The sequence below is a fragment of the Suncus etruscus genome, chromosome 11, assembly GCF_024139225.1.
Source record: "Suncus etruscus isolate mSunEtr1 chromosome 11, mSunEtr1.pri.cur, whole genome shotgun sequence".
Classification (NCBI taxonomy): domain Eukaryota; kingdom Metazoa; phylum Chordata; class Mammalia; order Eulipotyphla; family Soricidae; genus Suncus; species Suncus etruscus.
In genome coordinates this window covers 22,855,776-22,868,505 of record NC_064858.1, presented here as the reverse complement: position 1 = coordinate 22,868,505, position 12,730 = coordinate 22,855,776, and the positions used below count along the sequence as shown (strand labels likewise).

At 41.9% G+C, this 12,730-nt stretch overlaps 1 protein-coding gene across 1 annotated transcript in view; it reads left to right on the top strand.

Moving 5' to 3' along the window:
* The first annotated feature begins 10,648 nt into the window (after positions 1–10,648).
* The window catches only part of SSPN (sarcospan), a 38,196-nt gene continuing 36,114 nt past the window's right edge, over positions 10,649–12,730 (top strand). The window contains exon 1 of the mRNA XM_049783853.1: positions 10,649–10,900. Within this exon, the coding sequence (XP_049639810.1) occupies positions 10,703–10,900 (198 nt within the window). The 5' untranslated portion in view covers positions 10,649–10,702. The remainder of the gene's footprint in view (positions 10,901–12,730) is intronic.

Below are 12,730 nucleotides of genomic sequence, written 5' to 3'. Positions count from 1 at the left end.
GGGGCAGGAACACTAATAGCGCAGACAAGGCATTTTCCTTGCATGCAGCCCACCCGGTTTGATTCTCAGTACCCCACATGGTCTTCCAATGCCCCCAAGAATAATCACTGAGTATAGAGCAAGGGATAAGCCCTGGTCACTGCTAAATGTGGCCCCTCAACAAAAACCAACAAAAAAACATAGCTTTGAGCAAATGACAACTAATGTGAAAAAAATGTCCAACTTCATAAGATTTTGGTAATCTATATAGGAGACCTTCATTATATATGCTATTACATTATTACATATAGCAATCTATATTATTATATATTATATAATTATTATGTTAATATAATATAGTTATAGTATTATATTATATGTATAATATATCATTTCTGTTATTTTACAAGGAATTTTTATTTTGGAGAAAATGATACTGTTTCATTAAAACGTAATCTGTACCTGTGAGATTTAACAACAAAATGTGCCATTGATGGGCTGTGAAAGTGGAGCAGCTAAAATCTAAACTAAATCTAAATTCTTCAGAGAAGTGATGATGAGATTATGTCCATCTTGAGTGCATCCAGAAGAGGCCAAGAGACTTGATCTGTTCCCACTGCTGCTGTCCCTACCCTGGACACCTAGCCACATCCAGGTCTCCTTTGTCTGCTACCTAGGACCTTCTGACCTCTTCTACCACCTCAAGAGCTGGGTGATCAATTGTTCAAAGAAGGCACACACCTTTTTCTCAACTTTTTAAATTATGTTTTTAGTTCCCTTTTTTTCTTTTTCTTTTTTTTTTATTTCTCCCCTTTCCAACTAAGCTTTTGGTACCTGCTCTTTAGTAGTTTCCACTCACCCTCAGACTCACTGACAAGAGGAAAATTCTACATGGACTTACTACTACTTCTCTCATGCATCTATGAATGTTCCACATTTCTCATGCTTGCTCACCTGTGGAGCTGGAGGACAGTGAGTGTGCAGCCACTGGGGATGTTCGCATGGAGATATGAAGTATTTATTGTCACAGGCCCAGAGCTCACTGGAGAAGTCTGGGCTCTCGATAGACCTGAGGGGCTTGAATGAGTCCATGGAATCTGTAAAACTAGATGGAAGAGAACAAAGCAAGCAGACACAGGAAGTGCAGTCCAAGAAGACACTTGAGAATAGGGTATGCTGTTTATTTTTGGAAGTCTTTACTAATTCTTTTTTTGAGCAAGATGGCACTTAATTCTTTTCCCTTTGCATTGGGGCCGGGCTTAGTAATTCCTCTCTAAGGAGTAGGTTTGCTAAGTGGTTTGTGACTGTGCTGTGAAGAAAAAGGCAGCTTTCTCCCCGGTTCTTTCAACTTCAGAACTGCTTATTCAAAAGCAGAGGCCAGCTGGTGGCCATGTTGTAAGTCAGTGCCAGGAACCCTGTGGACAGGCAATGTGCCAAGGACCACCTAGGCAGGAACTTGCCAGTCAGGTGTGAGAACCACCTTGAAACCAGTCCTCAGTGCCAGAGGCTTCAGGCTCCAGTATTTAAGTCTTTCATTTGAGACTCCAGATAAGGAAGAAACAAAACATCTCTGTGGTGACCACAGAAACCATGCAATAACAAATAATCTGGTATTGTCCCAAACCATGATTCAAGGTAGTTTATTACATAGCCATAAGTAATTAGTAGAGGAGCCAGAATGGCAGGAAAAAAAATAGAATCTGATCATTTAAAATGGGAAAGATACCTGACTCTGGTCTCTTGCTCATTACTGTGGATATACAGTGGCTCTTTTTATTACACTAAAAAGAAAAGGAATCTAGCTATATAGGAAATAAAAATGGGCATGAGCATACCCCATCTTTTCATTCAATAACCAGCTCCCAATCTGACAAAGAGCCTTTCATCACCCCAGGAAATGTCTTCCTGCTTTTTTCTATTTAGCTCTCAATTCCAGCTCCATAATCACTTTTCAAATTCAACCATTCTAGTTCAGTTCTATGATTTTATATTTTATATGAATGAAATTTAAATTGTATATAAATGAAACAAGGCATTATGTATTATTTAGGCCTGTTTCATTCAATCAGTTCACAGTGAGATTCATTCAGGTCGCTTCATGTATCAATAGTTTAGTCCTCATAATTAGCAAGTAATATCCATTGGAATATCATTTGTCTATTTCTCTCCCTGAATTTCTCAGTGAATTAAGTAAGGTAGTTGTTCCTACTTTGTAAAAACAGTGATATTGAGGATAGGGAGATAGTACAGCAGGTAGGGCTCTTACCTTGTACACAGCTGATCTAAGTTTGATCCCCATCATTCCATAGGATCCCCCAAGCACTACCAGGATTAATTTCTGAGCAAAGAGCCAGGAATAAACCTCAGCACTGCCCAAGAAAACAACAAATGAAAACAAAACAGTGATAGTAGCAGCATTAACTGGATAAAATTAAACATGTTAATTAAACATAGAAATTACCCATAGAAAATAGTGGATATTGTAAATAACATATAAAAAGATTGGATACATTAGGAAAGGATGAGAGTTCTCCTTACAGATTCTGTACAGTGAGATAGTTTTCGGGTTTTTATCAATAACTCAGGGGCTACAGTTCATTTGACACTGGACTTGAAAACACAAACTTCCATGTAGTAATATAAAACAGCCAACTCTCTTGAGAAAATTGTGCTCACACACACTGAAACAATAGAGAAAGATGAAAGCAAATAGGAAGAATGGGTGAGTCAGAGAGATAGCTCAAGGCACTATGCACAGTCTTTGCACGGGCTCAAGTTTGATCCCCATCTGAATACTGCTAGGATCAGGCCCCTAGCACAGTGAGGAGTAGTCTCTGAGCACTGCCTGGTAGGGACTAAAAATCAAAGCAAAAGGTACTAAAAAAATAGAAAAAGAAAAAGCTTGTATCATTTGTTGTAAAGGCATATACAAACAAACATTCACAGATCTGAATCATTTAGTTATGTCCAGGGGCCAGTGACTGAGAGATCAGTTCATGGCATATCACAATTGCATCCTTAATAGTTCTCTGAGGGCCTAGGATGGTTCTTTAAATCTTACTGAACATTAACATTCTCAAGCCTTATTCAACATTAACACCAGATTAAAGAAATGTGATCAGATTTTGGAACAGTGATCACTTATTTTTTTTAGAAAACTTTTATTTTTTTTAATTTTTGTTCTTGCTGTATCTATGATGATGTGTTCAGAAAGTGTTGGTGTGGAGATTATTTCTCTATAGAGTTGTTTGTTTTGTTAATGACACTTGTTTTAGAAAGAGTCCATTGTTTACCCTGTTCTAAACTTCTGAAGCATACATAATTCAAAATAATGTTAAATTTGAGATCCAGCAAAGAGATACCTAGCTTAAATTTGCTATTTTCCCCCAGAGGCTCAAAACAAATATATATTAACACCTCTTCTGAAATTTCTCATTTACGGTCTGTCAGTTTTGTTATGGGAACAGTCAATAGTGTATGTGAAAACATTCAGACTCTTCTTTCCCTTTCCTTCCCAGCAATAGAAATATCTATAGACCTTATTGCTAAGACTATAAAAGAGACATTACAATTCATGAGTGCTGCAAAAATATCCTATTTGTTTCTATAAAACTCTAGGTTGAAAATTGTGCTCTTTCAGTGAGAAGGAAGGAACCCATTGATAAAGGAAGAACTTTTCTTTAATCCTTTTTGTGTACCCATCCCATCTTAGCCTTCACCACCCTCTATCACTAACCTTGGGTCACTTTCTACTCTTTCTGCCTCCTCAAGTGAAGAAGTGAAAATACTATCCTCCACACAGTATTGCTGAACATCAGATCTGCTTAAACCCAGAAGCACCTTTGAGCAGGTGTTAGGTCCTGGTTCAGTTCTTCTCTTTGCTGAAAGCTGAAAATTGAAGCCAGATACTGCAATCAGGCTTCTGGTTGCAATTTATCTGAACTGTTGTTCATGGCTGCTGGCTTTGTTGAAAACTTGTCTCAGCTAGGCAATTAAATGGGATTCTTTATTATAATATTTTAGGTAACTACTATCTTCCAGTGATAAGTCATATGAGTTTGGAAACTTAGAAGACAAACTTACTGGTACATCCTCCTTTATACAATTATGTCTAGCTTACAAGCTAGTCTTAGGTTTTGAGGAAAAGGCTAGGTATGTTTTGTTCCAACTAAATGTCAGCCCATCCACATAGTGGGCAGAAAGAACCTAGATCTTATTATAGAAATAATGTTCCCCACTAACTTTTGCCCATATTAGAATGGTGGATCAAGGTATTTTTTTTTTTTTACTAAGTACTCAGAGACCTTTAGGTTCAAGGCTAGAATTCTGTGATAGACAAAAATGGAATGCATACTCATTAAATTGTTTCAGAGCAAATCATTTCAATAGTCTATCTGCCTGGATGCTGTAGGAAATAACGAGCAAATGGACACTCCACAGCATCTTCTCTGGGTGCCTCGGGCTCCATTCCCCAACTAGATGAGTGGTTATATAAGCTGATTACTCGATAATTCTGACACTCAGTTTTTTAATCTTTAAATATAGAAACTTTATCTTATCTCTAGCATCATATGGTACCTTAATCACAGAACAAAGAGTACCCCACCCCCAGTTACCACCAGATGTGTCTCTCAAAGCTCCTCTACAAAAAGTAGAAATTCTAATTTTAAGGGTTTGGTAAAGAGTAACAAGCAGGAAAGTATTAAAATAATGATGGTCTCCCCAGCATCACCAAGAGCAGCCCTGTAGAGGACAGAACAGGGAGGAATTCCAGGCACTGCTGGACTTTCCTTAACTGCCGACCCCCCCACATGCTCAAGGTTACTATGTATGAGGAATACAAGTATGGTTCTGGTCTCCTTTGAGTTGCTCAGTCAGACTCACATTGGAGAGAGTGTGGACATAATAGAAGCTCTTATTATAACCCTGGATTCCTTGGGTGCAGTGACCCCATGCTGAGAGGACCTGGCTGTAGTCTGTTCTGAGGGAGGCCATTTTTGCTTCTGCTTCTAGTGGAATGCTGGGTATACACTGTAACTTTTGTTTTTATTTTACTTTACTGTTTTGGCTAAGGTGGTGCTAAGTGGTGCTAAGGGCTTACTCCTGGCTTTTCACTCAGGAATCACTCCTGGCGAGACTTGGGACCATTTGTGGTATCAAGGACTGAACCCAGGCTGGCTGCATGAATGGCTAGCACCCTACCCACTGTAATTATCACTCTGTCCAGACTTCTTATTGTATTTATTTTTATTTAAATTTTAAAAAATTATTGTTATTCTTTGAAATGCTATAATGTATAATACTGTTATTGGTGATTTCTCATGCACATAATTTAATATTATACTTATCAGCAATATACTTCTCCATCTCCTAAGGACTCCAAGACCCTCCCTGTTAATTCTTTCCTTCCACCAACACAGTTGTGTGGGTCAGTTCTGTTGAGTTGCTTTTGGCTCTTTGTTTTTGCCTCATTCTTATTTTTAATAAAAATCTTATTTTTAATAAATAGAATAAAAATATTAAAATTATCACTTTTCTCCTAATTGACTTTGCTCACCACTATATCCTCTAGCCCCTTCTATGTTGATGCACAGTAGATTTTGTTCTTTCTTAGAGCTGCATAGTATTCCATTGCATATAGGTACTAATATATTCATCTGTAATTGGGCATTTGGGCTGTTTCAATATCTTGGCTACTGTGCTAAGTTCAGTGATGCACATAGATATGCATATATCTTTCTTTTCTTTTCTTTTTTTATTGGATTTTGGGCCACACCCGGCAGCTCTCAGAAGTTACTCCTGGCTTTGCACTCAGATATTGCTCCTGGCAGCTTCGAGGAACTATATGGGATGCCAGGGGTCAAACCTAGGTCTGTCCTGTTTGGCAGTATACAAGGCAAATGCCTACCGCTGTGCTATCACTTCAGCCCCATGTATATATCCTTTTAAATGAATTGTTTGAGTCTTGAGGAGAGATTCTAATATTGCCTATAAATGATATCACTGGGTCTTATGGAAGTTCTATATCTTTTTTTGGATGAATCTCTGACTTATGCTTTCAAAGTCACTGCATTTTCTCCATGTACTTTTTTAATATGTCATCCAAGGGGATGCTCAGAGGACCCAGGGCCACTTTCAGTGATTCCTGGCTACTAGTTCTATTTGGGTCCTGTGATACCCATGATTGCCCAGGTCACTCCACCAGTGCTTAAGACCTCTAGGGCCACTCACCTGGTGATGCTCAGGGAACTTAGCAATGCCAGGGCCCAAACTTTTGGTCAGCCCTGGACTTCTTTCCAGCGCTGAACTTCTTAAAGTGTTGCTACTCATGACACCTTTGGGTCCAAGAATGCTTTCAAAGATAACTTGGGATTCACAACACAGTTGATTTTGAATTTATTTTAATTGATATGTGAACTATGGTCACACTTTTTTATGCCCCAAACATTCTGTCTGCCCCTGAGTTTCAGAAGCTTAGCAGTGGCCCCCACTTTTCTCACTGATCCAGAGGACAGTATAAGGCAAGGGTCTCAAACTCGCGGCCCGCGGGCCATTTGCGGCCCTCCATACAACATTTTGTGGCCCGCGGCCGGTCTTCAAATATCGCAGTATTCGCGATTATTCGCTTACGGAATAATCGCAATAAAAATCGCATTAGTAAGAAAAAAATCGCATTAAACATTCGCATACCCCTAGCAGTTCCGTTTGGGGTATGCAAATGTTTAATGCGATTTTTTGCGATATTTTTCTTACTAATGCAATTTTTTATTGCAAATATTCGGTAAGCAAAATTCCTTATGCGGCCCTGCCTCACCTTGACTTTGCCTCCTGCGGCCCCCAGGTAAATTGAGTTTGAGACCCCTGGTATACGGAGAACACCGACATTTATGAATGGTAGCTTCCACCCACAAGGTCTTTGAGGGGACATGGCCACGTCTAAGGAGAGCCATGGGCATTTGTTTCTAATTCTTCAGAAGCATAGTTGGGCGTTAGACCTGGTTCAAACAACCAGCAACAACAATCTCAGCACCAACTTCATCTGTGCTACAAGTTGGCAGCATTCCTTTTCATTTTGTGACCCAGCTTTCTGAATAGTAAAATGAACAAACCAAAGGAGATATACATACTGCTGAAGAGGGCTCATTTCTTAGTGCTTTCACTGGCGTTTGCCCTAAGTGCTACTGCGCTAATGCATGTGGGAATAAGAACAATCACTTTTATTGATTTTTTTTCCTTTGGCCAGGACCAAGTCAATCTTGAACAGCCTTATAGTCTCACATCTTATAGGAACTTGAAAATACCTCTCAAATGTGGGGCTGAGGAGGTAGCTCCAAAAGCTGGAGCATGTACCTTGTACTCATGAGCCACCAAATTTTAACTCACATCCTGCCTCAAAAATCTCCATAAGTAGCCCTGAAAGAGACCTGAAATATTTTCTACCTTCTTCCGCATCTCTGAACTGGTCAGGTATAGCTGGGAGTGAGCTCATGGTCCCCTGAGCATTGCTTAGGACCCCACCCCTTCCTACTCAAATCTCTCAAATATGAACTAAGCAACTTATCTAAAGTACATAATAATTCCACTAGGCACAGCTGTAGAGATCGTGAAGGCCCTGGGGGGTCCCCCAAAAACCATTAAAAAGAGCTTCTGTTTATGTATCTTATTACAGTTCAGGTAACATGAGTACAAAGGTACTAGCTTTCAAGGTATTTACAAATAAATTTACTGCAGCTTCACCATCACCAAATGCCCAGACCCTCTGCCCTGTCCACTTTTTCCCTCCTCTTGTCCTTCTTCCCTTCTCTACCTGTGATACTCTAGCCGTGCCACCAAAGATCAAGGATTTATTTTCATTAGATAATGTCCATTTCTTTGCTTTGTGTCTCATATATCATAGATGAGTGATGTTGTTGGTATTTGTTCTCCCTCTTACTTACTTCCTTTAACATGATGCCCTCCACTTCCATTCAAGTTACAGCAAAGTGTAGGATCTCAACTTTTCTTATAGCCACATGGTATTCCATTGAGTATATCTACCACAATTTCTTTATCCAATCAGCAGTCATTGGAAATTTGGGTTATTTCCATAGTCTAGCTTTTGTACTAAGCACAGCAATGAATATTGATATGAAGACATCGCTTGGAATTACTGTTATTGTGTTCTTCATATAGAAGCCGGAAAATGGGACATCTGAGTTATATGGAAACTCTATTTTTAATTTTTTAAGAACATTGTTTTCCATGAAGGCTGAACTATATGGTAGACCCATCAACAGTGCAAGAAAAAAATTTTAACCACATCCCTGCCAGCTTGGTGATTTCCAGTCTCTTCTATATATTCCAGTCCCACTGTCATGATATAATATTGTTCATTTTGATTTGCATTTCCATAGATATTATATCATAATATATAACATATATTGAATGAAGGGACAACAAAGCTTATAAAATAACTACTAATAGGCTATACATCAACAGCAGCATAATAGTAGCTGGATATTTTAACACCACACATTTGACACATGTGTCATTGGACACATCCATCAGACAGAACATGAATAAGGCAATAACTACCTTAAATGAAGAATTGGAGCCAATTGACGTATACAGGTCCTTCCCCCACCTTTTTTAGTGTACATTCTTCTCTGGTACATGGAAAATTCTTTGGGATACACCATGTACTGGATCATAATTTGAGTATCCATAAAATCACAAACATAGAAATCATATAAAGTATCTTTCAGATACACAATTCCATGACAGTATGAATCAATCATAAAATGAAAGCCAGGGAAAGCTCTAACATTTGGAAACTGAAAAACACACTTATAAATAATTATTGAGTTCAGAGAAGAACTCAAAAAAGAAGAAAAATATTCTTGAGATAGACAAGAATGGAGACAGACACAAACTATCAGAACCTATGAACACAGAAAAAAATGAAGTACTAAACGGGACATAATTGAATGCAAGTTTGTATCAGGAAAGAAGGAAAAAAACTCAAATAACCAGCCTCAGTTTGAGAAACTAGAAGAAGGAGGAGGAGGAGGAGGAAGAGAAGAAGAAAGAAGAAGAAGAAAGAGGAGGAGGAGGAGGAAGAAGAAGAAGAAGAAGAAGAAGAGAAGAAGAAGAAGAAGAGAAGAAGAAGAAGAAGAAGAAGAAGAAGAAGAAGAAGAAGAAGAAGAAGAAGAAGAAGAAGAAGAAGAAGAAGAAGAAGAAGAAGAAGAAGAAGAAGAAGAAGAAGAAGAAGAAGAAGAGCAAAATGTGAATTTCAAAATATGAGTAAGGAAGGGAGCAGAAACCAACGTGAAAGAAATCAGAAAGGTGCTTCAAAGGGTCAGTGAAACTGGGAGCTGCTTTTTTGTTTTGTTTCGTTTTGTTTTTGGGTCATACCCAGCAGCGCTCAGGCTCTTTGCTCAGAAATCACTCCTGGCAGGCTCGGGGGACCATATGGGATGCCGATTCAAACCACCGACCTCTGCATGCAAGGCAAACGCACTGCCTCCATGCTATCTCTCTGGGCCAGGGCTGCCTTTTTTTCAGAATAATTTTTAAAGATAAGATTGTAAACTCTTAGTTAAACTCAAGAGGGCAAAAATAAGAGATACCCCATATTGAAATTGTAACTCAAAAAGCTTCCTAAGAACAAATCTCAGGTCTTTACCAGTGAGTTCTAGGAAACCTTAAAGAAGACTTACGGAAAGAGTATTTAATAACAGATGCTAGTGGAATTCCCACTCTCTACAGCGATTTCAAATGCAAATACCTCAATGGGGGGAAATACGTGCAGAATTTAAAGAGAAAAAGAAGGGCCTCAGCCTTTGTGGAAAAATAAGAGCAATTTAACTTTGGGAAACAACTTCACAGCTTGGAGCCTGGCAAAGCCTGCTTTAGATTAAATTGTCCATTAATTAAACTCAAACGGTTTAAACAGTCATCACACCTCCCGGAAAACAAAAACAGAGCCATAAAATATCCTGGGGTTTTGCGTGAAGAGCACACACACACACACACACACACACACACAATGTGCACAAGATTCTTTCACTCACACCGTTGTGTGTGGAGGCACACACATACACACACACCAATATGCAGAGATCAGACAGAGGATTTCTATCACACATTCCTCCATGCACATATACATTTCAAGGTGTAAACCTGTGGATTCACACACACACACACACACACACACAAACATGCAAACACACACTCATACCCCTCAGTGTGTGGAGACCGGAGGAGGAGATTCTCTTTCTCATACTCTTACATGCACACGCGCCCTCCAGTGTGTAGACCAAAGGATTTACACAAGCAAACTACATGCACACACACGCCCACCAATGTGCAAACACACACAAACACACACACACCCTTCAGTGTGCAGAGACCAGAGCAGTCTCACACACTACAAGCATGCATATATGCACATGCGCACATGCAGAAGGAGGCCCCAGGCCCCAGGCCCACAGGCCAGCCCTGCCCCAGGCCTGCAGGCGCTGCAACCTCGCGTTGGCAGTTGGCGACCCCCCTGTGTCCCCCCTGTGGCTCGGGCGGGCCGGGGAGGCCGGCCTGTCTTTGCCATATTTGTTCAGCCCCAGAACAGTAACCGAAGAGCAGGGCCGGTCCCCGCTCGCTTGCTCCCCGCCCAGCGCCGCCCCCACCCCGCGCCCGCCCGCAGGGCAAGGACACGCAGCCGACAGGCCCGGGTCCCACCACGACCATGGGGCCGAAGAAGGGTCCAGGGGCCCCCAGGCCCAGCGGCGACGAGGCCCCGACGTGCTGCGGCTGCAGATTCCCGCTGCTGCTCGCGCTGCTGCAGCTGGCCCTGGGCATCGCCGTCACCGTGGTGGGCTTCCTCATGGCCAGCATCAGCCCGTCCCTGCTGGTCAGGGACACCCCATACTGGGCTGGGATCATTGTAAGCATCGGGGGACTTTGCTCAGCGTGAACACTAACCCGGGGCTTGCTTGCACCCCTCCAGGCCTCTCCCTAACCCGCCTGGCACCTGCCCTGCCTGGATTCCCCGGCCTGGCCTGCGCCCCTGGATGGATGGAGCCAGGGGCTCCTTTGGCCGCATGTGGGGGGCCACCTTGAGCACCTCCATTTAGCTGATGCGCTTGTGGTCCTGGCTTAGCTGAGTTCCTGGGCCTCGGGTCTGGTGCAAAGAAATATATAGCAAAACCCTGGAGTGAATTTCTCCAGTGGAAGCAGGTTTGGAACAAGTCTGTGCTTGGAGTTGTCCCACTGAAGGAAGGGGCTGGAGAAGGGTGGGATTCATTATGATATATTTTAATCGGAGGATTCGGTAGTGAATTGAGATAAAAATAATGAGCCAGGGCAAGAAAGGCAGATACTCAAGTGGGGTGAGGGAGTGGTCTGGCCCTGGTCTATTTGGGGCCCGGCGCAGGGTTGGACTGTTCCAGCCACACCACACCTCTCAGCTGTTGTGGAGCAAGGAGCCCCACGGGGATTTAGCTTGTTTAGAGGGCGCTGGACTGCGTTTAGAAGCCCTGTTGTGTGTGTCTGCCTCCAAGGGGCCTCACCTGTAAGGCTGCAGGTGCCTGTATCGGCCTTGTATGTTCTTTAGTCTTAAACAGGTCAGGCTCTGCCGGTGCTGGGAGTTGAGAAGGGGCGCAAATATCCAAATTGACTGATTCTTTTTAGCTCATGCTGCTCAGCATGGCAGAGCTGTACCACCACCTTTTATTCTGTCATTAATTTTTTCCCCTTTTGGGGGCCACACCTAGAAGTGCTCAGGGCTTGCTTCTGGCTTTGTGCTACTCAAAGATCACTCAGGGTGGGGTTTGGGGGACTGTAGACTGTATGGGATACAATAGAATTAAGCCTGGGTTAGCTACAAGGCAAGGCAAGTAAGTGCCCTGCTCACTGTGCTATCCTCCAGCCTGTTGTTCTGCCACTTTACTACCAGGTCACATGATGGCCTAGTGACTCTTAACAGTTTCTGTGTGTCTCGTAGCATTTTTGAGTTATGACATGGTCCTTGGAGATGGATCTGATCACTCCTCTTTGGATGACAAGACACAGGTTCTAGAAGGTTAAAAGCCATCCTTGGGAGTGCTGGGATGATAAGCAGGGAGTCGATGGAGATGCCTCTGGGTCTCCTGTTGTTTAGTTGCTGCTATTATTAACTACAGGGACTGGAACCCATGAGCAACCCTCGTCTGGGGTCTGTTCTGTGTCAGGGACAGATTCTGAGGCCTTCGGATCAAGGCGCATCAGTGCAGTCAGCTCCTAATTAAAATCATTGACACAATCCTGCCGAGTAATTTGAAACTTTTTAATTTGTGTACTAAGAATTCCCAGGAAATTACCATGATTGGAGTTTTTGAAATCAAGTGGCTTTAAAAATAGCTTGTCACCGAGATATGCCAGTCTTTCCTTATCTCTCAGGCATCTCAGAGGGAGGAAAAAGTGTTTCCTTTCAGGTGGCAACTAAAAGGAGACAAGAACTGACAAGCTTTCCTTCCATGGTTTGGTTCACCCTGATCTTTTCCTTACCCACTTCAGCTCTAAAGCACAGAAGCAAAAACGAAATGAAACAAAACCAAAATGCATGGTGGGTAGGGTTAGTTTAAGAGAAAGTCTTGGGGGGCCGGAATGGTAGTACAGGGGATAGGGCTCTTGCCTTGCATGCAGCCTACCCAGATTCACTCCCCGGAAACCTTATGATTCTCTGAGCACCAGGAGTACAAAGCAAGGAGTAACCCTGAGTACCACCAGAAGTAAT